The following is a 26,490-nucleotide window of genomic DNA, read 5'->3' on the forward strand; positions in this document are numbered from 1 at the left end:
GAAGGCTGAAGGACCAGTGCTAGACATAGCAGCTTGTTTTGCTCAGTAACAAGACAGAGGGGGCAGAGAGGGATGTGTGGGGTCTAACCTCCTTTACACCAGCCTCCTGAGAAGGACCCTCCCAAAGGCAGGACACCAGGACACTGCCCATGCACTTTCCCAATAGTCTCCATCACTGAAGCCTGGACTGTACCTGTCTGCCTCCTCCTTGGCACTTACTCAGCCCAGTTTAGCGAATGTCCCACACCACCGGGATGTCCCTGTGTCCAGCCAACACCTACAGCTACAGCCCTTGCCAGCCAGAGTCCCACTTAACAGACCTGATCAGAGTAGTGATGTATTTTATTCCTGGATCCTGAAAGAAATAGTCAAACCAAACCTGTCAATCTTTTCTGATGTTTCAGTGAAGCCCTGCCCATTCAGAAGATTTATGTTGCATTTCTCTCTAGGCATAAACCTAAGAATTACTCTCTTAGGATCCATCATTACTCTCTGCTTAGTCGGGGCAATGGACGACTCATTAAACAGTAAGTTTCTGTTTCTTCTTTGGCTGCTACTGTGCTTGAAAGGGCATGAATCATCAGTCTGAGTTCCTAGTTAGATATAGCTCCAATACAAATTTGAAATATCCTGTAGATTGACCCACTAACAGTGAAGTCAATACCTAACAAACTTGTCTAAGGAAATTGCCTATTTATCCAATGGGTCTTCCAAGCACATGACCATAACTTTATGACAGGGAAAGTGAGTCACAGATCATATATTTGGTTGCTTCTATGCATTTCCCTTCTTACAGGGAAGAATAGCTTCAAAAAGAAGGGTAAAAAATAACTCTCCAAAAGCCTCTCAAAGCCATCAGAGCCAATTCTGTGAAATGGAAAATAAGCTACCGCTTTACAATCGCTTCTTGTCCTGTGATTTTCAGGACCTCAGTAATGGGATGACGCAGATGAGCAGAGAAGCACAGATAAAGGTGTCCAGGTAGCACCAAACACACAGCAGGAACTGCATGTAAAGTGAATCAGCGCACCTCAGCACCCAGCGACGGGGTGGGATGTGTAGCTCCTGGCGTACATTACAAAGTATCCTCAAAACATGCTTTTCTTCTTTTTTTAGAAGAGGACTCAGGGGTTTTATCAGACTCATCTCTTCTGAGCAGCATTAGTGAGGCCAGGCAGCTGGTAGACACAGCATATTTACACGCCCGAAAAAGGTAAGTCCTTTTTGCATGAGGACCCAATATTATAAGGAAATAAGAGAAAATAGATGTGTGTTTCTTCTGTTTTCCAATGCGTATTTATCATGGAGATATATTTATCAAGGGGTCTCCCTGTCATAGTTGGAGAGGTGCTTTTGTCCAGTTTGGCAGGATTGTCCTGTCCCAGTCCCAGGGCCACCCTCTGTCACCTGCAGCTATTGCCTCCTCACCTGCACTGCCATGGGCACCTCTCAGTAGTCCATAGTGGTATGGGCACACTGGGCACGTGTTGAGTCCTCTCCTGCCTGATGAAGTTCTGCCCCTCTCTGGAAGGACCTCCACTGTGCAGATGACCACCCTGTCAGAAATAAGTCTCAGCAGAAAGTCAAACCCCAGGTAGCCCTCTATGTATTGTCCCAAAAGGCTGGTTCCAGGCAGCAGGATGCTTTGGGGAGGAGTCTCCCTCCACCCACCCTGCAGAAGGTTTTTCATTGTGCAAGAAAGAGCCATGGGAATGGGAAGAGATGCAAATCTCTTCCAAAATCTGTCTGAGATAATGTGCAAAGCTGGAGAGCAGCCAGCTTGTCCTAGGTGAGCAGAGCCTGCCTGGGACCCAGCAGTGTCGTCATGTCTAAGTACACCCAGCCTAGCATGACAGTGGAGGTCTGATTGCAGAGAAGGTGCTTCATGAGACTCTTTTATATTCAGCTTAAAGAGAAACCTAGAGGAAAAGGTTGCCAACCCAATGGATTTCCTGAAGCACTTAAAGGACCCAGTAGGAAGAACCAGATCTGCAGTCCGTGCTGCTGATTACTTGGAAACTACTTTGAAACTCCTCAAAATAAAGCTGCAGCTCTCTGGGAAATGCAGATTCAATGTTACAGGTAATGTGGTTTAGACCAAAATGTCTTAGAAACAGCTAAGAGCAGAAAATCTACCACAGCAGGAATGTCAGAGAGCAGCTCTGCTGTGATCCAAACAACTGGTGATAAAACCCTTCCCCACAACAGCCCCAGGTGAATAGACTTTAAGCATGCTCAGAGACAGACCAGACCAGCCGGTGTTTTGTTCATCACATTTGACAGTGCCTATCTCATATCTTTGACGATAAAAGCAGCCTAACAGTATGATAAACCTGGGACAAAATGTGCTGGATGCCAGGAGACTCTGCTGAGAACAGAATCCCATCTTCCACTTCTAGTCCTCACACCCACCTGCCCAGGTTGTACCGCTCTGCGTGCTCATAATTTTGTTCCCAGTCTAGGGTAAAACATTGCTGATGATGATGCTCCCCGTATTCCCCTGGAAAGTTGTTCCATGCCAACCCAGTTTCCCTAGCCCAGAGGTGAGAGCTGATCCACAGAAGAGTTTAGGCACCAAATTAACAATTCAAATCCATATGTTATATATCCACAGCTCTGACTCAGCTGACTCAAATGTTGACCTAGAATACCAAGAAGCTAAAATAAAAAATTAGTAAGAGCAGATGTTAGTTTGCATGGTTTCTCTTGTAGACCTACTAGACAGAAAACAGAAGGAGGTGATTTCCAAAGAAACTGGCTGTGACTATCAGATTCGTTCCATTAAATGCCCAAAGCATGACGTTTACCGGACCATTACTGGGGAGTGCAACAACAGGTAGGATTCGCATGTGGATGAGGAGAGTCTCAAGTCTGTACTTTGATCCAGGATAGTTGTCTTAAGGTCATTTGTGTAAGTACCTTTCAACAGGGCAAGAAGAGTGAAATGCTCATTTTAGTGGTGCCTACAACAGATGTTTCATTTCTACCTATGCCTGGTAGGAAAAAGACGTCATTTCTTGAAAATTTCAGATTTGAGCCCATTGCCCTCCATGTGCTGCTTTGGATGAAGGAAGGGACTTCTTGGGGTGAGGGGAAGTGAAAAGTTGAGAAAAACAGATTTTGGGGCTATGACAGCCAGCCTCTCACTCAGGTTGAAGCTCCAGGAAATCACCCCTCCAACCTTTTGTAACATGGATGATACTAATTTCCCCAGGCTGGCTCATATGAAAACATCCAGCTGTCAACGTATCTGTGTGGCGGCTGTTGTGATGCGTAAGGATGGAAAGTAAACAAGACTTTAATTCTTGGCTCTTCTAGCTTCATGTATTGTGTATCCTTAATCTGAAAAAATGAGTTGTTCAGCTTTTTGCACATCGCTTCCCTCCTGGTTCAAACCTGGCATCATACATTTATTTATTTCCTTGTTAGCTTTTTTATTGACCAGAAGATGGCAAAATTTCTAGCCTAATACTTGGAAGTCAAGGCTCGCTGTCCTGTTCTGCCATAGTTTTGCTGCCTGTGCTAACTCCAGCCCCAAAGTCTGAGTGGGACTTGCATCTGATGTGCATCTGGCATGAAAAAAATGTGCCAGATGTGAAGACATAGCACAACTCTGCATCACACATGCAGGGAGGTCGCACTCATGGTGCTAGTGTTACAGTCAGCCTGTACCTTTACCCACAGACCCCAGATCCTTCAGCTCCCCCAGGACAGCAGTGTCTGTGTTGACTTTTAGTCTCAGGGTAGGGTTGTCCTTGGGGTTGCTAGTCTAGTGGGCTGCCGGTGAGATAACGAGGCACTCAGAAGTGAGGGGACTGTCATCTGTTAACATTTTTCCAAAGATCTTGCTCAGCTTGAGACGTACACCATGAGATAGCACTTGAATACTTTGCAAAAATCTGTCTGCAAAGACAGTGACAGCAATCAAAATAGGAGCTGTGGTGGTACTGCGTTCTTGACATTTGATGGAATTGCTTCAGCTATGGCGTGGCAATTGTTCCAGGGCATGCACTTATTTCACAGCAAGCTGCTGTAAATTCTGGGTATACCGCTCCTTTTTCAGTATAAGCAGGTATTACCCAGGTTTTGTGGATTTAAGGGCTTAAACACAGAAAGTTGCTATGCACCAGGTGATATTCAATAACTGGTTTCCCCCAAACAACCTGTGTTTCAGTGTCATTAGGGCCACAGATCACTGGCTCAATCAGCATTATTGTTCTTCTGAACAAGTGTTGCTGAGTTTACTGGTTTAAATTCTTCTGAGCAGTATGAGGCAATCTAACAAGTGGCCACAGCTGCAGATTGCAGTTTGAGGGGTTGCGTTGGACATGGGGAAAGCTTCCTGAAGCCTTGGCACAAGTTCCTGCAGACATGGAGGATCTTCATCCTTGGAAGCTTCCAGCCCTCAGCTGGGCAAAGGCACGGCCACCCTGATCACTGGTGATGACCCTACTATGAGACATTTTGTGTGGAGCAGCAGTGCAGACAGAGGTGCTACAGAGATTTAAATGACAAATAAAATTAGCATAATGGCATGAGGAATCTTTTCTTAATGTCAAAAAAGCTCATTTTTCTCTGCTGTAATAGTCTTGGTATTATTTAGTTTTCTAGCTATCACTTGATTACCAAAGTAATCAGACATGGATTAAAGGGCTGCAAAATGTTAGTCTCTACAAGCCTGTTCACTTCTGAAATGATACCTATGTTTGCTTCTCTTGTGATGTTGCAGAAAGCATTCTCATCTGGGGTCCTCGAACCGCGCATTTGCTCGCTGGCTCCCGGCAGCGTATGAAGATGGAGTGTCTGTTCCCAGAGGAGCAAGTGAAGGAAAGCTGTACAATGGGTTCCCACTCCCGCTGGTGAGAACTTATTCTTGTCCAGTTAACAGTAGTGGACACTGCCCTCGCTACATCCATCAGAAATGAAAGTGGCAACATCTAGAGCGCAAATTGCTTGATCCTTTTCTCTGATCTCAGGTGCTAATTTGAGGCTTGCTTTCTGAGCTAGGGTTTGGGATGATATTTTTCGTTGGAGACAGACATGAGCAAAAAGGTTGTGAAGTTTTGTGTGATTTTTCACGGCGGTTTGTGTGGAAGGGCATGCGGGGAGGGCAACTCTTCGAAGGAGGGGCATTCCACTGTCTGAGTGGAGAGACTGGAGGTTCACAGAACGCAGTAATGGGGCACCGTGCTGTCACCATCTGCGCAGGCCAAGGGCACTCATCCTACCTGACCCTCAGGGCAGGATGGTGAGCACTTGCCTCAGAATAAAGGCTGCAGCTCTGGCTGGGGGGTCTGCACCATCTCCCCAGTGGTGGCTGATGCCTCCACCCAGACGGAGCTGCTGAAGGGAGAGCCTGCGGTGCAGGCCTCAGACTGCAAGAAGTTCCCAGACCTTTCTCCTGGGGCAGGGACAGGCAGCAGACCTGCCTGCAAAAGGTGTGCCCAGGTGGAGGAGCTCCTGCAGCAGGTGGGTGAGCTGCAGGAGGTGGTGAGAAGGCTGAGGAGCATCAGGGAAGCTGAGGAGGGGTTAGATACCTGGTTCCAAGCACAGTTTGCAGTGGACCCACAGCCCATGGCCAAACTGCCAAAAGCTCCCTCACGGAGCACACACGGAAGGGAGGAGAGCCAATAATGCAGAAGAATGGAAGCTTGCAACGGCAAGGACCTGCAGGAGGAAGAATCTTACCCTGAAGCCTGAGATGCCCTTGCAGAACCACTTCAATGCTCTGCAGATGGAAAAGGAAAGACCTGTCACATCAGGAGCAGCTCCATCTGCTCACTGTATAACGAGCAGCGCAACTCAGAAAAGGCGACAGGTGATAGGTGTGGGTGACTCTTCTGAGAGGTACAGAAGCACCATCAGCCATCCTGACACACTCTAGAGAGGTGTGCTGCTTACTGGGGGCTCGTGTCAGGGATGTGACCGAGACACTGCTGAGCCTCGCACGTCCACTGAGTGTTACCTGCTGCTGTTGTTTCACGTGGGCACCAGTGATCCAGCCAGGAGCAGTCTGAGGAGTATCAAGAAGGACTGCAGAGCCCTGGGAGCGGTGGTGAGTGACTCTGGAGCACAGGTAGTTTTTTCATCAGTCCTCCTGGTCAAAGGGAAGGGGTTTGAAAGGGCCAGTTGGATCTGGTGAATCAACAATTGGTTATGGGACTGGTGCCACAGCCAGGGGTTCAGCTACTTAGACCATGGGACTCGCTTTGAGAAGCCTAGCCTACTGGGGGCTGATGGGGTCCGTCTGTCAGAGAAGGGGAAGAGCATCTTTGGCCATAGGCTTGCCAAGCTGGTGAAGGGGGCTTTAAACTAAAGTTGCCAGGGGAGGGGAACCTCAATCCATCCCACTTCTACCAGTTTGATTCCAGTGCCAGCAATAGATGCCCAGAGCCAGGAGAAGGGTCACAGGGCACCAGGAGAGCACCTAGAGAGCAGCACAAAGGAATTCCAGCCAGTAAGTCAGCTTCATGGGGCACAACTTAAACACCTTTATGCAAATGCACATAGCATGAGGAATAAACAAGAGGAGTTAGAGACGTGCACATCCCTGCAAGGCTACGGTCTTACTGGTATCACAGAGACTTGATGGGATGGCTTCTATGACTGGAGTGTTGGAATAGAAGGATACCAGCTCTTCAGGAAGGACAGGAAGGGGAGATGAGCAGGGGGGGTTGCCCTCTAGGTCAATGGCCAGCTGGAGTGCACGGAGCTCCACCTGGGAATGGATGAGGAGCTGACCACAAGCTTATGGGTCATGATTAAAGAGAGGACAGGGGAAGGTGATGTTATAGTGGGGATCTGCTACAGGCCACCCAACCAGGAAGACCCTCTATAGACAGATAGGAGCAGCCTCATGTTCACAAGCCATGGTCCTCATGGGGGACTTCAACCACCCTGATATTTGTTGGAGGTAAAACACAGCAGGGCATAAGTAGTCCATTCCTAGAATGAGTGGATGATAACTTCCTTCTCCAACCGATGGAGGAGCCAATGAGGAGTCGTGCTATGCTGAAACATGCTGAAACTTGTTCTCACCAACAATGAGGAGCCAGTGGGGAATGTGAAGCTCAAGAGCAGCCTTGGTCGCAGTGACCATGAAACAGTGGAGTTCAAGATCCTTGGGGCAGCAAGGAAGGTGCACAGCAAGCTCACTACCCTGGACTTGAGGAGAGCAGCAGACTTTTGCCTCTTCAGGGATCTACTTAGTAGAGTACCATGGGATAAAACCCTGGAGGGAAGAGGGGCCCAAGAAAGCTGGTTAATATTCAAGGATCACCACCTCCAAGCTCAGGAATGATGCATTCCAACAAAGAGGAAGTCAGGTAAGAATGCCAGGAGGCCTGCATGGATGATCAAGGAACTCCTGGTTAAGCTCAGACACAAAAAGGAAGCCTACAGAGGGTGGAATCAAGGACAAGTAGCCTGGGAGGAATACAGAGAAACTGTCCAAGCAGCCAGGGATCAAGTTAGGATGGCCAAAGCTCTGGATAGAATTAAATCTGGCCAGGGACATCAAGGGCAACAAAAAAAACTTCTATAGGTATGTTGGTGATAAAAGGAAGACTATGGAAAATGTGGGCCCTCTCTGGAAGGAAACAGGAGACCTGGTAATCTGGGATATGGAGAAGGCTGAGGTACTCAATGAATTTTTTGCCTCGGTCTTCAACGGCAAGTGCTCCAGGCACACCACCTGAGTTGCAGAATGCAAAGGCGGGGACTGGGAGAATGAAGGACCACCCACTGTAGGAGAAAATCAGGTTTGAGATCATCTAAGGAACCTGAAAGGTGCACAAGTCCATGGGACGTGATGAGATACATCCGTGGGTCCTGAGGGAACTGGTGGATGAAGTGGCTCAGTCACTATCCATCATATCTGAGAAGTCGTGGCAACCTAGAGAAGTTCCCGCTGTCTGGAAAAGGGGAAACATAAGCCCTGTTTTTAAAAAGGGAAATAAAGGAAGACATGGGGAACTACAAGCCAGTAAGTCTCACCTCTGTGCCTGGTAAGGTCATGGAGCAGGTCCTCCTGAAAACTATGCTGGGGCACATGGGAAATAAGGAGTTGACTGGTGACAGCCAACATGGTTTCACTAAAGGCAAATTGTGCCTGACAAAATTGGTGGCCTTCTACAACAGGGTTACAGCATCGGTGGATATGGGATGAGCAAGTGAAGTCATCTACTTGGACTTGTGCAAACCTTTTGACACTGTCCTGTATGACATCCTTGTCTCTAAATTGGAGAGACGTGGATTTGATGGATGGACCACTCAGTGGATAAGGAATTGGTGGGATGGTCACACTCAAAGAATTGTGGTCAATGGCTTGATGTCCAAGTGGAGAGCAGTGACGAGTGGTGTCCTCAGGGGTTGGGGTTGGGACTGGTGTTGTTTAACATCATTGTTGGTGACATGGACAGTGGGATCGAGTGCACCCTCAGTGAGTTCACTGACGGCACCGAGCTGTGTGGTGTGGTTGACACACTGGAGGGAAGGAATGTGCCAACCAGAGGGACCTCGAAAAGCTGGAGAGGTGGGCCTGGGCAAACCTCATGAACAAGGCCAAGCGCAAGGTCCCGCACATGGGGCAGGGCAATCCCAAGCACAGATACAGGCTGAACAATGAGTGGATTGAGAGCAGGCCCTGCAAAGAAGGACTTGGGAATCATAGTGGATGGAAAACTGACTATGAGCCAGCAATGTGCACTCACAGCCCAGGAAGCCAACCGTGTCCTGGGCTGCATCCAGAGACGTGTGGCCAGCAGGTCGAGGGAGGGGATTCTCTCCCTCTGCTCTGCTCTCCTGAGACCCCACCTGGAGTACTGTGTCCAGCTCTGGGGCCACCAACATCAGAAGTACATGGACTTGTTGGAGCGAGTCTAGAGGAGGCTACGAAGATGCTCGGTGGACTGGAGGACCTCCCCTGCGAGGACAGGCTGAGAAAGCTGGGGTTGTTCAGCCTGGAGAAGAGAAGGCTCTGGGGAGACCTTATAGTGGCCTTCCAGTACTTAAAGGAGGTACAGGAAAGCTGGAGAGGCACTCTATCAGGGGGTATAGGGATAGGACAAGGGGTAACTGCTTTAAACTGAAAGAGGGTAAATTTAGATTATATATAAGGAAGAAGTTCTTCCCTGTGAGGGTGGTGAGGCCCTGGCACAGGTTGCCCAGAGAAGCTGTGGCTGCCCCCTCCCTGGCAGTGTTCAAGGCCAGGTTGGACGGGGCTTTGAGCAACCTGGGCTAGTGGAAGGTGTCCCTGCTCATGGCAGGGGGGTTGGAACTAGATGATGTTTTGGGTCCCTTCCAACCCAAACCGTTCTATGATTCTATGAATACTTCACTAAGCAAAACATGGATAACAACATTTTTAGAAGTGTGCATCCCAAAGTTTGATGCAGACAGCACCAGTGATACACCAGGATGTTTATACAAACCATAAGGCTTGGATGTTCCTCAGCCAGCTTCTTGACTTTCTGGATGTGTGCACGTGCATCAGTTTCAGCCATAAGTGGCTTTCCATGAAGCTGGGATTGGTTGAATGGCTGTGGAGTCAAAAGGGTGCTACTTATCAGATCTGTTTTGATAGACCTGGGGCATGGCATGGGTCTGTTTAATGCCATAATTAACTCTTATGAGCTTATCTAAGATCGTCTTATGCATGATCTTATAATGGGTATTGTACTAAGAGGTGAGCTCACTGTGGTAGAGATAGTCACACACACTTTCACTTTGGTTTTCTGCAGGTTCGAAAAGTGTCAAATGAAATTGCTCACACAGCCAACGAGAATATCACTCAAGACCAAGAGCTCTCTCTTGTCTTCATGCATTGGGGCCAGTGGATCAACCACGACATAGATTTAGCCCCTTCCAGTGGTGCAGGAGTTAGTCCCGAGCTTCACTGCGAGACCGATTGTGCCTTCAAGTCCCCTTGCTTCCCAATTAAGGTACTCTGACTGTCATTCCATCCCACGCTATCTTAAGACAGTAAAAATGGACCCTCATGACTTTCTGAGGCATTTCTTATGTCTGTTTGCTTTAGTTTCCCCCCGATGACCCACGGATGCTGAGGTCAAACTTGTGCATGCCGTTCATCCAGTCAGCGTCTGTGTGCAATCCCAGGACATTTACTCGTGAGCAGATCAATGCTGTCAGCTCATTCATCGATGCCAGCACGGTGTACGGCAGCGAAGACTCTGTGGCAAAGAGTATTAGAAATCAGACAGATCACCTGGGTTTGATGGCTGTGAACCAGAATTTTACTGATGCGGGGCTGGAATTACTGCCCTTTGAGAACAAAACAAAAAGTGTTTGTGTTCTCACCAATGAGAGCATGAACATCCCCTGTTTTAAAGCGGGTAAGGTGCAACTGTGGAGTAGTTTTCAGTGGCCCATAAAGTCAGAAAGGATCATTATGGTCAGGTGTCTCTTTATATTTGTACGAGGCGCTGTCAGACATGATTGTGTAAGGTGACAGACAGGGGATCCTCCTCCAAATTAAAAAAGAAAAATAATTGAACAATAATTGTTGAATTAAACAGGAAAATTATTTTGTTTTAATTTCCCAAAAGAGTTTCAGCAAATCATCCTCCCTTTAAAAAGTCTTTTCAAAGATAGGACAAATTTTCAGCAGAATAACCACCTTTTTAAAACTTCTCAGTGACTTTTTTTCCCCTCCTACCTAGAATTTACCATTCTGTTTTCAACTCAATCAATACTAACAATTAAATGCTCTTAATCAATTTAGTTAACTCTCCCTGGTACCACGTTCTAAATTTTTAATATTTCAAATAATCCCAAACTACATCAGAAGACAAGTCTAGAAGTTTGTCTGAAATTTAAACAAACTAATGACTCAAAACATAGAACTTATTAAAATGGAAAGTGATCCATCGTAGGCACCACACTAAAAAAAAAATGTATAGATGTGAAGCTTGCAAAGTCAATCATAAGAGTATAGAGTGTGCCCATTGCACATTATTTTCTCATTCCCTGCACACGAGAAGAGCTCCTTGCTGAGTGAGGAGATACTCAGTGCTTCTTCCATCCGCTGTCAGAGACACTTCACTTCATCCTCTCCAGTTTTCTTTCAGCATCTCTGCCGAAGGCACATTCACAGATTTCTCAGATGTCTTTACAACTTGAGTGACCTGAAGCAAATCTTTAAAACCAAACATTCACAGCACTGATATAAAAGAAGATCATATCCTTGAGGTACAAAAGGAAGGCAGATGAGATTTTTTAATGCTTCATGACCGTGTGCATTATAGTTTAAATTACCCAAAGCCTCTTCTCCAATGGTTTTGAATAAATGGTTTGGACAGAGAATGTGCTGGAAAGAAACATCTGGCATGAATGATCACTGCTTAGAAGCGTAATCATGAGCATTACTTCCAGTAACACTGACTATCAGTTGTTACTGCTCTGTCCTAACACAAAAACCTGCTGCTGAAATAAAAAGCAATTTACAAAATTTCTAAAATATTTACATTTGTAGGTGACAAACGGGTAACTGAAAACCTGGGACTTTCTGCACTGCACACTGTCTTTCTACGAGAACACAACCGCCTGGTTTCAGAGCTGAGGAAAATAAATCCTCACTGGGATGGAGAAAAGCTTTACCAAGAGAGTCGAAAAATTGTAGTTGCCATAATCCAGGTACTGATCACTGCTCGCTGTTTATCATCTGGATGCTTAGGAATGGTTTTTCCTCCAGGAAAAGGAGGAAAACCATGCTTTGCAGATCTAGTGGAGTTATTTGTGGGAGTCAAAAATTGTGAATAAGGATGGTCCATCTGAGACACCATGGGTATCCAGAGCTTTTTAATTTATTATTTTACCAATTTATCAATTATTTGTTATATTAAATAGTTTTAATATATTATGCCAGATTCATGCCATTGCTACAGCTCTTTTTTTTTTCTGAAGATCTTAATGAACTCTGCTACAGGATGGAGAGTCCATGTTCATGCTCTGCACTTGACTTTAATGGCATTTCTACTACAGCTACTGACAACTTGCTCTGCTTTTGTGCTTTTCCAGATAATAACATACAGAGATTACCTCCCACTTCTGCTTGCAGAGGAGACCAGCAAATGGATCCCTTCATACAGTGGCTACAATGAGAATGTGGATCCTACAGTCTCAAATGTTTTTTCCCTGGCTTTCCGATTTGGTCATGTCTCAGTACGGCCATTTGTATCCCGCTTGGATGACAGTTTTCAGCCTTTGGGTTCATTCTCCCAAGTCCCTCTTCATTTGACCTTTTGTGCTCCCTGGAGAATTATAATGGAAGGTAAGAACGTGGGGCAGCCAGCAATCCTGGTCTGGTCCTGAAGCAGACACTCAGGTGGAGGTCAGCTGGTAAGACACACGAGCCTGGGCTCCAAAAACTGCTTTAGCTCCATGTAACTGGCCTCACACAATTTACAGTTCCATTCAGCTTGGAAGGTGCTCATGACATGTCTACCCCAGGGGCTGCAAAAAAATCAGTGGTCTGTTAAATGTGGGGTAGCAGGACAGTCCTGCAAAATTGTTACTAAACACAGCCTAACACTGATTCTGCATTGTACCCAGGCAAAGGAGCCCTGCCAAAAACTGCCTGCTGTTACACGCCAACCATTAGGCGTTATCAAGCACCAGCTCCTGCAGAAGCAGCTACACAGAGGCGGGATTTTGCATCAGAACATATAGTTCTGCAGCTTCTTTTGCACAATTTTTCAGTGTTGTCTTCCTCAGTTCATTGCACAATAATTGCATTCCTATTCTGAACATGCCAGTAAATAACTAGGATATGTAACAGATTAAACCTCCTTCTCAGGTTGCCATACATCTCTCAGCTTAGCAAGACCCAACAGTGTGAGCATTGCCCATTCACTCAGATGAGACGTGAGACTCACGGCATCAAATGTCAGACAACCAAAATTTAGATCAATCTAAGCTATTCTATCACTCTGTAATTAATAGGCATTGCCAGAGGGTGATGCATGCAGTTTAACTGATCCAAGATGGCATAATTTCTTCCTAGTGATGGCCATCTCTCTTCATGACTCTAAAGAGAGTTGTTGGATCCTGCACTTATACAGCTGATAACTACAGACATGAATCTTTCCAAGGAAGACAAATGTCTCTTCCAAAGTGAGTTATCTAAATAACTTCATGAAGTTCAACAAATCCAGGTGCAAGGTCCTGCACATGGGTCGAGGCAATCCCAAGCACAGATATAGCGGATTGAGAGCAGCCCTGCGGAGAAGAGCTTGGGGCTATTGGTGGATGGAAAACTGACTGTGACCCAGCAATGTGCGCTCACAGCCCAGAAAGCCAACCATGTCCTAGGCTGCATCCAGAGAAGTGTGGCCAGCAGGTCGAGGGAGGGGATTCTCCCCTTCTACTCTGCTCTTGTGAGACCCCACCTGGAGTCCTGTGTCCAGCTCTGGGGCCCCCAACATCAGAATGACATGGACCTGCTTGAGTGGGTCCAGAGGAGGCCATGAGGATGATGGAGCACCTCCCCTGTGAGGACAGGCTGAGAGAGTTGGGGTTGCCCAGAGAAGAGAAGGCTCTGGGGAGACTTTATAGTGGCCTTTCAGTACTTAAAGGGGGCTACAGGAAAGCTGGGGAGGGATTCTTTATCGGGGGTGTAGTGAGAGGATGAGGGGTAACGGTTTTAAACTGAAAGAGGGTAGATTTAGGTTAGATATAAGGAAGACATTTTTTAATGTGAGGGCGATGAGACACTGGAACAGGTTGATCTCCCTGGAAGGGTTCAAGGCCAGGTTGGACGGGGCTTTGAGCAACCTGGGCTGGTGGAAGGTGTTCCTGCCCGTGGCAGGGGGGTTGGAACTAGATGATGTTTCGGGTCCCTTCCAACCCAAACCACTCTATGATTCTACGAATTATGGAAAACATACCAAAATACACATGTGCAGCCAGTTTTCCTGTGTTTTCCTAATACTCTCTTCTTAATGGCTGTGAAAAAGACATAGACAGACATGAATTTATTGTATCATTTCATGTAATGTTTTAATAAATATTTGTCAATTAATAGCTAACTATAAACAAAATCAATTGCAAAACCTAAAGCTTGGACAGAACCCCATGTATCAGTACATGCTGGGCACTGACAGGATAAGGAGCAGTTTTGCAGAAAGGATCTTGGAGATCCTGGTGGACAACAAGTGGATTTAGGGCTGTGGAAGGGAAGGCTGAGTGATGGGGAACGGTGGGGAATCTAGTTACTAAAGGGAGGCCTCATCTACTGGCATATGCAGATATGTACATATGCACTAGCATATGTTGAAATGGAAATATGGAGCTAGGTAAACTCCCCACAGCCCAGAGTAGAAAAGACATCTAATGCAGCACTGTTTCAGCTGCACAAAAGGGAACATCAAAGCTGCAACTTGGTACAAAAAGTCTTCTCTTGATTTGCAATGAATGCAGGTGGCATTGACCCACTGATACGGGGCATGGTAGTTGATCATGCAAAACTGATGAAACAGAATCAACTGCTTGTTGAGGAGCTCCAGAACCACCTTTTTGAACAGACAGAGGTAATGGGTCTGGATCTAGCAGCCCTGAACATGCAACGGGGAAGAGACCATGGCCTTCCAGGTAAGGAGACACATCCTGTGAACAATACTCTTCTCTTCTGCTGTTTATAGTAGTTCCACGAATGTACTAAGCTTTTTCCATACCAATGGGGAGAAACAGTACCTTGATTTGAGGGCAAAGGATGGATAGACAGTCAAGCTCAGAGAAGATTATAAAGATCTTTTTCTGAGAGATTTAAGACAAGGACAAAAGTCTTGGAAAGCAGAGATGATAGTTGGGATAATGTAATAAAGAGGGGTAGAAGCAGTGATGTATTGCAAAGAGAGAGCATGTGGGGTAGGGAAGGTACGGATGCAAGCAACCAAGTTCAACTTTCACATGGGCTAGACAGACCATCTATGCTTTGTTCTTTGCCCATCAGTGCTTATTTTGTGTTTTCAGACAACCCAGAGCTCTGAGCAGAAGTGGTTTGCACCCACAGGCATGATAGCCCTCAGGTGCTGGAGAAGAATGGGTTTAACACAACCCAATGTTGCTGTTTCTAGGGCTTTGATCCTAGAAATGCTGCCTCCCAGAACTTCAAGGAGTGGTGCATTCACCCTCAGCACTAGGTAGCTCTAATGAACAGTATGCGATGAATCTGTGGTCACATGCAAAGACAACCCCAATTGTTACTTTAGTGTGTGCATACAAAAAGGACTTTGAAAACATGGCATTTGTTGTGACTGTCTAGACAATAATGTCTTCCAGATCTTTTAAGGCCATGAGAAGAAACAGACATTGCTCATGGGTCAAGGGGTCTGTTTAGCTCCCAAGCCTAGGCAGATGGTGGGGAGACATGGGTCCTGATCAGCTGCCGTTCCTGCTTTTGCAGGTTACAATGACTGGAGGCGCTTCTGTGGGCTCTCCCAGCCTCAAAACATAGATGAATTCTCTGAGGTGCTAGGCAATTCCAAACTGGCCAAGAAGTTCATGGAGTTGTATGGGACACCAGACAATATTGACCTCTGGATTGGGGCAGTCGCAGAGCCCTTTGTTCCCCAGGGCAGAGTTGGACCCCTCCTGGCCTGTATCATTGGCACCCAGTTCAGGAACCTGCGTGATGGGGACAGGTAGGTAGCTCTGAGAGCAAACCTTCTCCATGGCATTTATTATGGGAAAAAATGCTAACATTCCATGCAACATCCAGCCCATCTTCAACACATCAGTGAGTGCTCCCAGCAACGCTCACATCTTGATTTTAACCCAGTTGCCAAAGGACTCCTTTTTGCAGTCCATTCCTACAGAGCACCAGCTCCAGGCCAGGGGTGATCTGCAGTAGTCTCTGCCTGAGGTGACATTTGGTCTCAGGGTACAAAAGGGGAGGATCAGTCACTGCATCCCAGCAACCAGGTGATGCTGAGTGGAAGGGGCAGGCTCTTTGCACTGGCAGATGAGTGGCAGAATCCAGACCTGGCCACACTGAAGACACCTCACTCCAAAGGGCTCTGCCTGCTGCCTGATGAATCGAGGTGGATAGGAACAGAGACTCACCTTGGTCAGATTCCCATCTTGGCAGGTAACCAGCACTAAATGCCTTCAAGAAGACTTTAAGCTGCTTCTGAAAATATCATTGCAGATTCTGGTGGGAGAAACCGGGAGTTTTCACTCCGCAGCAGTTGCATGCACTGAGAAAAATCTCACTGTCGAGGGTGTTCTGTGACAATACTCATATCAAAAAGATACCCAGGGATGTGTTCAAGGTCAACAGTTATCCTGAGAACTTTGTTGACTGCCATGAGATCGACACGCTTGACCTCTCACCCTGGAAAGATGAGCCTGAGAGTGTCACAAAAGGTAAGCAGTTGTCTAAGGTCTGTCAAAAATAATAAATGCCCTACAAGGTCAGACTCTTCCATGGCTAAAGAAATAAAAGAATTAAGGTCATCACAGTGACTCTACTCCCAAAAAGACCTTGACCATCCTTTCAGCTCCACTCAGACACCACTGGAGGCAGAGGTGCTGTTAGCCTAGTCTCCTTGCAATCCATCACCTTCATCATCCCTTACTAACCTGACTCTTCCTCTTCAACTTGATGGGAAATCCCTGAAAATCCGGTCTGTTCTGGCCCTTGTGAATATGTCCTTCTCTAAATACCTTATTCAGGACAACTGGAGTCTTACTTCACAGGAAGGGTGTCCATGAAGAAGTCAATTAGAATTAGCCAACCTGATCCAAATTCTTAGTCTGCTGCTTCAAGCCCCTGTTGTCCCCTTGCCTTTCTTAAAGCTTTAAAGCATTTTAAGGTACATCTTTGACGCTGTATGGCCTGACATACCAGTAGTTTAACACACAAAGTCAGAGATTATGACGTGCCACATCCTGAAAGACAGTGTCTTCATATAAGAGATGTGGACACTGTCTGTGTCCTATTGATATGCTTTTGGCGTGAGGTCTCCCAGTTGAAAATGGTGTAGGGAGAAGAGACTTGCAGAAGACAGGTATGACCTGAGCAGAATGGACTGGATGGGATTTTTTCCTTCTGTCAACCCATTTATAGATGAACACAATACCTGGGGATCACCTGCTCTGTCGTTCTGCAAGGCACAGACCACGAAGCATCTCCATGCAGTTCCTGTACTGAGTTTGATAAATGCTATTTGAGAGATGCTGTTGTTTAAGAAAGAGGTTTGCGCTTGATGTAAAGGCTAAATTATGGTGACTTCACCCCATTCTCCAGGAACTGAATCCAGCTGATGCTCGCCTTCTCTCTAAACAATAGAGGCTTCCTGATTTCTTGTATTAACTTAGTCTTATGGTCACTAAAATTCACTGAGCTGCTCTCTGTGGCTCTTTTATCATCAGGCTGGGAGGAAGCTGAACTGCGTTTGCATAACCCAAAGACAGTGAAATCCCAGGGTGCTAAAAAGCAGCTGCTAAAAGTTTAATCTTTTCAAGTGTCAAGAAATTGCCCCAAAAGCACTCATCCGAAGGGCTGGCTGATGTTAGGGTCACAGAAGGTAAGTTTTGACGAGGCTGGAAGCACCAAGGTGTCTCAGAGGTACAAGAATACAGGTGTGACCTGGCACTCAGTTACCCATTCACCAATGACCATTGTAAGCTATGGAGCCAAATAAAAATGTGGGGAGAAATGTTGTGTCCCAGAAAGACCTTCTGCCTCTCAGTAGCTTTTTCTGCTTCATTGACAGTTTCTAATCCTGCTCATCAGACCAGCACTGGAAACTCCTAATGGTGGCACTGAACTGCTCTTGGGAAACTGCTGCTTGTACATCATGCTCAGCTGACTGCTGTCGACTGAACCTCAGCACATGTTTCCCCAGAGAGGAGCTCAAGGCTATGTCTACTGTTTTATTTGCTGTACTGTGGGTTTTATATCATTTATTTGTAAAAGCTTCCAGTAATGTAAGTCTTCAGATGGAAGGGTAATGACATTTTAGTCTCTGTTGCCCTAAAAAAATGTTCAGAGGTGTGCAAGACTTGGTTAGGTGCTGGATGCTTTATGACTCCCTAAAGGCACAATCAAGACAAATTTTTTACTTCCCATTCTGAACGAGTGTCAAATCTGGAGGCTGGTGTGCTTGCATTTCAAAATCAAACTCCTTATCCCTTGTACCTGCTCAGAAATTAGCAAGTTCATGTAATCTTTCTCAAAATTTTCCTTATCTCCTTCTTGGTTTGCACCACAACATAAACTGTTTAGGCTGTTTCTAATTAGCAGTGAGAGTTCAGACTCTGGAGAACGGCTGGTGCATCTTGAAGCCTAGAGACATCTTTTATTTAAATCCTATGGTGAACATGTGTTTGTTTGGCTGTGCTGGGCAGTAATAAAATACATTGTGTGTGCTAATCATCTACATTTGGCATCAATTCTGGTATGCCAAGCATGTGTCCAAAACATTCTTTGGCTATGGTTCATAGCTAAATGTATCAGCATAAAAAAGCAAACCATAAGCTGGCTGGTATGTAAACCACAAGCATTAGGTCTAAAAATTAATCATCTGGCTGGGATGATCACTCCCAAGATCCTATTAAATCAATAAATACATGTAAAATTCATACTAAGTTTCCCTCTCTCCTTGGCACAACTGGGAGGGAAGGAAGGGACTAGAAGCAAGAAGGCGGCAGCCTCTGATTGAGTGAAACTTGTGGGTGGAGTAGGTGTCTCTCTGATGAGGACTAATGAAGGAGATGCTTGGTAAAATCTCACAGCTACAGCATCGGCACTTTGCCATGTTGGGGGGTGCTGGCAAGTCATGCCTGTGTCAGCCCAGTGCCCCGTGCTCTCCACCCATGGCCTGGGGGGCCCCAGGTGAGCGATGGAGCTTGAGGACCATGCTACTTCATGAGACCCCAGCGTGTGGGGAGCAGGGAAAGGCTGTGGTGGCCCTGGCCAGAGGAAGGCAAGACGTCATCCTCTGACACATAGAAGACAGGGCAAAACCAGGCAGTATTTAGAAATCAGGAGCTGCAGTTCCCAGAGTGCATTTGAGTTGAAAAATATATAGGTTGTGTTAAAAACCATGAGGTTATCAGGGCACAGCAAGGATGTTAAGCAACACATTTCTGCTGCTTGCCTCTGCTTTTGGAGACCCTAGGCATGTTCCCCTCACACATTCAAGATCTGCCCAACCACTGAAAGCAAAATCTTGTGTTACTTAAAAGGAAAGCTAAGAAAAACAAAGAAACACCAAACACCTGCAGACACCTGTAAGGTCTTTAATTCCCCTCTCCCAAGGCTGCCCTGGCTTTCCCCTCTCATGACAGAGGTCCCTCCCAAGTCCTCCCCACTGAAAGAGGTAGGAGACAGTGCCTTCTCCTGGGTGTGCTTCCAGGGGAATGTGGCAGCCCTCAACCCCCAAGACAGCTACTTCCACAGTCAGGATGGTCACAGGCTTGGGATAAATGCCTCCACCTTGTTGGTTTTAAATAAGAAAAGGTGATTATAATCATGTAGCAATGATCACAGGAAGGGTCCAGCTCTGCCTGAGGTCCAGCTGGAGAGAAGTTCTCAGGGTTACAATCACAAAGCAGTGTGCAGCTACCCACAGTACGTCTGTCCACGCAAGTGGCACAGTTGTCTGGAAGGAACATGGCAACCATTTCATCACCTCCACTTACAAGCTTTTCTTCCTCTGTGGATGTTTTGCCTGTCTCTGGTATGTCAGGGTTGCAATCCATGGTTGTGTCTGCTGCCAGACATGCCTTTGGTTGCCATGCCCTCCCCCTCAGCTGCTACACACACAGCTGGAGCTGGAAGATAGGATCGCTAATGGGAAGCCCCGTTCGTCATTCCTGATATCTCCTGATAGGCAGTGAGCATGGAGTCAGGGACCTGCTCGGTGAGCTTGGGAACATCATCTAGGCCCAGGCCGAACGTCTCCACTTCTGGCAGGATCTGGATGATGCTTTCCCCTGAAAGAGTGAGACAGGAGGGTCAGAGAGGGGGAAGAAAATATGCGAGTGGTATAGATGAGCAAGAGAAGATATAACAGAGGGATCAGTGAAACCAAAGAACAAGATAGAAACAAAGGGAAATGCCCTCTTTCACACACCAACAGTGGTGGAGCAACACAGTCATGTCCCAGATGCACACAGCAAAAACCCAGACCAGGCTTTTCCCATCCACAGAGACCGCAAAAATCATAAATACAGAAACAGGTGAATCTCTCCCCAAACATATCCAGTGCAATGATTCATATAGAATAAATTTTCACAGTGGAAAGACCTCAGGGTCTGTCTAAATCACGGCAAAAAGAATATGTCTGTAATACAACACATACAAACTGACTGTGCTCTGATCTATGTATACCAAATTCAGCAGGGTTCCTCCTTCCAGAAACATGCTTTGGGATGAGAGTAATTGCACCCAGGATTCCCTGTTTGGCCAAGATGTGTCATACTCCTCTTGGGAAGAGCCTAAGCAATGGCCTGGTGCAAACAGGAAGAATATCCCGGGGCACTGTCACCATGCTCTTCTGGTCTTGTGCCCAGTGGCCCTTGTTCTGGCTAGTGGAGACAAGACGCTGCCTGCACAGACACCCACCTGAGGAGCTGGGGAGTGTCTGTGTTATTTTCTAACTCTCTTTCATGCCTTTACATGTGTGCTAGGAAATGAGATCCAGAAGTGTTGCTAGCAGAGCCACACAATGGAGGCAAAACAAAAGCGTAGAGAAGAGCTTCACAAAAGAAGAGGGCATGCTCCCTGCCTGCACATCTTACATCCAAAGCTAGGCCTGGTATCTCGCCAGTCTACTCTGCTTCACTTGGTCCTACAGAAAAAGCTGAGTGATGACGGGGCTGTGCTGAAAATGTAGGTCTGTTGGGTTATAACAGACTTCCAGCAAGCACCACCCTTGCTTCATGCATGACAGTGTGCACACACCAGACACAGGGATGGGCTTTCCAGAAGCTCATCAGCATGCCCAGAGCTACTGTGGACATGGTGAGCTGCTCAGTGTGCAGAAATCTTGGCCACATGTAACACATCTTCAGTATCAGCCCTGGCAAAACCTGCAGGTGGGAAAAGTGTGAAGGTACAGGAGAAGGTAACTGTGGTTCTTTCTCCAGCAGTGAAGGTCCTACCTGTTTAACAGCAATTTGGAAAAGGGCTTAGAGGTTAGCTAACCACAAACTCCCAGGCTGCGGTTATTATAAAGGCAGATGTACATGCAACTGCCAATAGTCTTTCCTAAAAAGAGGGAGGCTGAGGAATCTCCTTCCTTGGAGATACTCCAAACTTGGCTGGACAAGGCACAGAGCAAACTCATCTATATTTAGAGTTGGCCTCGCTTAAAGCAAAAGATTCAGCTGCCTCAGAGATCCCTCCCCACTGTGTTATTCTCTGATTTCCCAGAGCAGTGCTGTATCTTGGTTGCTCAGCTGAGCGGGGATGTGATGGGGAGGAAGCTGGCTAGCTGAGCAGGGCTGCTCATGCTCCTATGGACCCCTGCACGGGGGAACCCTTCCAGTACCAAAAGGCTTTTGTGTGTGGCCAACAGAGACAGGGTAGACCGGGAAAGATTAGTAGAAACAAACAATTGTGTTTAACATTTGCACCACTCTCTCTTTCAGGTGTCTGCCTGCAAGGGAATGACTACACCCAGGCACAAACAATGGGAGGAATGAGAATTTCAAACACAAATCCTCTCCTTAGGAAACAGCAGGGCTGGCCTCGGGGAGGGTGGAAAGTGGCAGAAGCCCATTTTGGGGTGGGCGTCAGCAAAGGAAGTGGAGGAACAGGATGGGTTACTTCTCTCTGTTGAAATTGTTTTCTTCATTTTCCTTCTGAAGCCCAAGACTTGTCATTTTATGCCCATAAAATTTTATCAGTGACCAGCAAAAATTTTTGTCACAATGAATGAATGAAACATGGTAACTGGGAGAAGACACTCTCAGGGTGACTTCTGCCGAGACCTTCATGTTTGCCTTTGTTTTCCAACTCTCCATGCACCTGCAGCTCCAAGGTAACATGGAGAGGACCTGCCCCAGGACTCTGCTGCTTCTCCAGGTTCCCTCATATGGGTATTGGGCATCTATGAGAAATCCAAGGGGAGAGGCAAATGTGATGCCTGAAATCTCCCATTCCTTCCCCTCCTGAGAAAGCAGAAACTGCTGTTGTCTGGCTGCTGTCTCCACATCGCATGTGGTCCTCTGTCCACCCACCTCATGGCTCTCTCCAAGGACTTGAGCTCACACTAACACCCAGCCTGTTCTTTGCCCCAAGTCATCCTCACCTGGTGTAAATCTCTTCTCCTTCTGGCTGTAGAAGTTGCAGTAGGAAGAGATCACTACCGGAATAATGGGCACCTGCAGGGGAGGCAGTCTACAGTGAATTGACAAATTTCCCCATTCCTCCCCCAGAACGGAATTGGTGTTCTAAGGCGAATCCTGCACCTTGCTTACAATTATCCCAGTCAGTGTCATAGTAGACACTCAGAGGCTTATTGGGATATTTGGATCATTTAACTGTATCACCCAATGTCCTCACTGTTGGCTTTTGCATTTTCATCTCTGTATTTAGGACAATAATGCATGGGTTGCCAAATCAGTATGTACAGAGACCTGTTCAGCAGAAACTACACCCCCAGGCAGGTGCAGGGCTCTTGCCAAGGTCTCCTCACTTTTTTCCCAAGCTGGGTCATGAAGGTTTCTTGGAAACAGCCCCCTCTGTGCCACCTGCAAGCTCCTCATGGTTGCTGGATGTGTGCTCAATCCAAAAGGAAGCCAGGGACCAGGAGCTACACAGCCTTGGTTGCTGGTGGATCATGGTAAGCAAACCACACCCCAAGGGACAGGAGGAAAGTGGCTCTCACCTGGGCTTTCACAGCCAGCTGGAAGGCCCCACGTTTGAAGGGCAACATGGAGCCACCATGATTGCGAGTTCCTTCAGGGAAGATCAAGACATGGATCTGCAGGAGGGAGAAGATATTAAGATAGAGGGACCTCTGGTTACTATTCTAAGTCACTGCACAGACATACTCCCCTGGACTGATCTGTCTGCTCCTGACCATGCAGAGACAGCCTCTTCCTCCACTTCAAGTACTCTATGGACACAAAACACACTGAACCCACCAGAGATACCTTTACTCTGTTCTGCTCAGTACCCAGCCCAGAGACAAAGATCCTTTTCCAGCCACATCAAGGTTCATGTTTTCCAGTGGCTGCTTTCCAGAGGCCTCCCCACTCACATTTTCTTTGTGCAGGGAGTGTGCCACCTCCATCAAGGTAGTGATAGACTCTTCCTTCTTCTTGCGGTCAATGAAAATGATTCCTGAAAGCCAGCATGCTAGACCGAAAGGGCCCATGTATAGGATTTCCTTCTTTGCAATGGGCACACAGCGATTTGGTAATATCTCCATCAGCACTGGAAGGGGAGAACAAGGACACAAAAAGTTGTCATCTGCACTGAAGTTTCCTCCAGATTCTCGGCTACAGCCCTCTGCTCTGGGAGATGCCATGCTTGCAGCACCCATCCAGCTTCACAGGTTCAGAAACATGTTGGGAAAGGGATTCTGGGGGTCTCTAGACCAACCACTCACTTAGGGAAGGACTACTGCCAACACTGAGTGAGAGCAGCTATGACACGGCTGTGGTCAGCTGACACTCTCATCCCCATCCTCTTAGAAAGGATGAAGCTGATTTAGCTTGTAAATACCTCTAATACAGCCTCTAATGGAGAACAACACTGGCTATAATACCCTGGAGATCAGCCCTGGCTTGGGGCTAGCTGGTAATGGACTATGTGGCAGCCACTCCTGCCCCTCTGCCTGCGGTACGTGGGATTTTGTACTACCCTCCCCTACAGACAACTGGGGCCAGCAGCAGGAGGCAGGATCACCACATACCCATAATGTCAAGGGAGGTCTGGTGATTCAACACGAGGACGTGAGGTTTCTTAGTTCTGAGGTTCTCCTTGCCCTTCACCACTATCTTGACACCAAAGATGTATTTGAGTGGCAGGAGTGACATGCGAAAAAACCTGGAAAAGGGGAGCAGACATTAGCCAGAGATGCTGAAATTGGGTAAAGGGCCCAAACACCGTTCTTCCAAACCAGCCCATCTCACAGACTGCTCCTGCAGAGTCGCCTGTTTCTCCGCAGACTCAGATTTGACCCATGACTTGGAGAAGATCAACTAGCATGTCTCTTCAGCTTATCACTTCATAAGACAAACACACCTAGCAGGTTTTCCAGGTTAGACCAATGGACTAGCAACTACAGCTACAGCAATTTCATGCATCAGCCAAATATTAGATAACTCCCAAATTCACAGTGCACCTGTTTGTACTCTACTTCCCTGCCCACCTTGCTGAATCATGAATATGGGCTGCAGTAAATGTGCACCTAACTCTGCTATTGCCCAGGCTGTGGAAAGAGGGATGATTTTAGGTGACGTTAGGCTGCAATTCTGGGAGCCATATTTTAACAGATACTGGAAAAATAAAGAAAAGAATAAAAGTCAGGCACAAAAGTCAAGAACTGAAGATAATTTCTTAAAGTGAAAGGTTGATGCTCAATTAGGAGACACGAACTCCCACTGCAGCACTAACAGTGAATCAGTAAATCCTTCCTCTGCAGCACTTCAGGAGGCTACAAGCACTATGCTGCTGTGTAGCAGTCAGCTTCTAGCCCCTACTCAACACACACCCCAAGCTACTAATACCTGCTGCTGCTAATCACACGCATACACCCAGCTGCGCAGTGAGTCCAGAGCTCGTTGCAGAGGCAGTAACAGATGGAGAGAGGGGATGGGCAGCAAGAGGACAGGCTCAGAGGCTGCCAGGCCTGGGGGCACTGGGCTGTAATTGCAGTGATGGGGACACCAGTGACAATGCTGGAGTGACCACTGCACTGTGGTAGTGTCTGCTCGTGCCTCTTCAGGTGAGCACCGGGTCAGAGAGCACCTACAGAGGCCTTCTCAACACAATTTAGAAAGAGAATGATCAGCCACATGGAAGAAGGAAATATGGCTCTGAAGAGCAGATAGGAGAGGTTTACTAAAAACAGCAAGTTACTTTACCTGTGCATTACATCCAGTTTGTTGGCATTACCTCATTTATCAATTAGGTCACCTTTTACATCCTTTCCTTCTATAATTCATTATTCTTTTTATCAACCAAAATAAAATACTGAAACCCACATCCCTTCTCTGAATTACAGGGCCTGTCAACTCTCCACACCAATATACAAGTAATTCCTCCCCACTGCCGCCCAACTCCCAGGACCCTCCCAAACTCATCTCTGTCAATGCCCAGAGCAGAAAGAAGCCACAGACAACTTACTTCATGTTTTCCACGTTACGTCCATGAGGAATACTGACTATAATGACCACAATGCTTAGGGTGAAGATCCACAACTTATAGAAGGTCATCTTGCAGAAGTATCTGAATGCAGGCTTCACCTGGTAAAGGACTAGAAATGCGATGAACAAAAAAGTAAATGGGTAGTGAAGGAGCAAAAGCTCCATCCTTCCAGCCCAGAGTCAACCAGAGGAGTGTTGCACAGAGCAGCAAATGAGTCATGAGCACCCAGTGTTGTGGAGGAGAGTTCAGATTCCCTTGATCAACTACATGTGGGTGGCACAAAGCTGGAAGAGATTCGGGAGCGATGCTATAGAAAGGCTGTGTTTGCTGCTCGGAGCTAAACTAGCCGTGGAAAGCCGGTTTAGCAAGGGCACTCCAGCAGCGCTGTGTGTAGGAGCCGGTTGGTGAACAGGGACAAACAATCAGTATTAAGGCTGCCTAAGTGCAGGGTGTGTGTGGCTCTGGGCTAGTAGAGCAATGACTGCTTGGAGAGACAGCCCCCCTTCAGGGGGTTCTGTGCATAGGAACCCTGAGGACTTTTAAGAAAAATCTTTAATGGGAGGGGGCGGGATGTGTCGGAAAGCACAGACACCAGGCTGTCTCACTCTTTGTGCAAGCATTGACCTTCACTAACAAGTGAGCTGGCTGCAATACGTCCAGGAAATCAGTAATTATTGTTATTGAGGAGAGAAAGAGAAAACCAGTGATCCTAGTAGCCAGCTCCTGCCCCATACATCTAGGCATCAGAGGGACCAAGCTGAGCAACTGGACATTCCTCAAGTAGAGTGGGAAAAGTGGCAAAAGTGCCATATGTCTAGACAAAAAGATAAACTAAGCAAGAGCAAGCTACTCCTGATGTTTTCAAGGCCAGAGGCAGGCACATGTTTAGGCAGCATCTTCATATATCAGGAAAATGCAACTATAACCTGGCAGGGCTCCAACTGCATTTTGTCTAAAACCACTGCATGAAAAGGATCTTTGCAATAAGTACAATGACTAGACTGAAAAACAAAAGCTTCACAATTCATCACCTGCACGACTGTCACTTAAGAGGAGCAACAATATTAAATTTCAGCCAGGACTGAAAGCTGTAGATACTCAAAAGGGAATAGTCCGAGGACCACATTGGCTGTCACTTGCAA

At 46.9% G+C, this 26,490-nt stretch overlaps 2 protein-coding genes across 2 annotated transcripts; one reads left to right on the forward strand and one right to left on the reverse strand.

Moving 5' to 3' along the window:
- Positions 1–430: 430 nt before the first annotated feature.
- Positions 431–17,776, forward strand: LOC141932045 (myeloperoxidase-like). The gene is made up of 13 exons (XM_074845008.1): positions 431–527; positions 1,117–1,213; positions 1,907–2,082; positions 2,713–2,836; positions 4,730–4,859; positions 9,741–9,941; positions 10,037–10,352; positions 11,492–11,652; positions 12,037–12,289; positions 14,437–14,607; positions 15,422–15,659; positions 16,166–16,383; positions 17,736–17,776. Exons 1-13 carry the CDS (start codon positions 431–433, stop codon positions 17,774–17,776), a joined length of 2,223 nt encoding a protein of 740 aa, XP_074701109.1.
- Positions 17,777–19,813: 2,037 nt separating this feature from the next.
- LOC141932135 (1-acyl-sn-glycerol-3-phosphate acyltransferase alpha-like) lies at positions 19,814–25,521 on the reverse strand. Its single transcript, XM_074845244.1, has 6 exons — positions 25,328–25,521; positions 23,892–24,025; positions 23,235–23,410; positions 22,860–22,955; positions 22,281–22,353; positions 19,814–19,959 (listed from the first exon to the last, which is right to left on the reverse strand). The coding sequence occupies exons 1-6, from the start codon at positions 25,510–25,512 to the stop codon at positions 19,814–19,816; spliced, it is 810 nt and encodes a 269-aa protein (XP_074701345.1). The 5' UTR covers positions 25,513–25,521.
- Between the last annotated feature and the right edge of the window lie 969 nt (positions 25,522–26,490).

This window comes from Strix aluco, chromosome 19 (assembly GCF_031877795.1).
Source record: "Strix aluco isolate bStrAlu1 chromosome 19, bStrAlu1.hap1, whole genome shotgun sequence".
Taxonomy (NCBI): domain Eukaryota; kingdom Metazoa; phylum Chordata; class Aves; order Strigiformes; family Strigidae; genus Strix; species Strix aluco.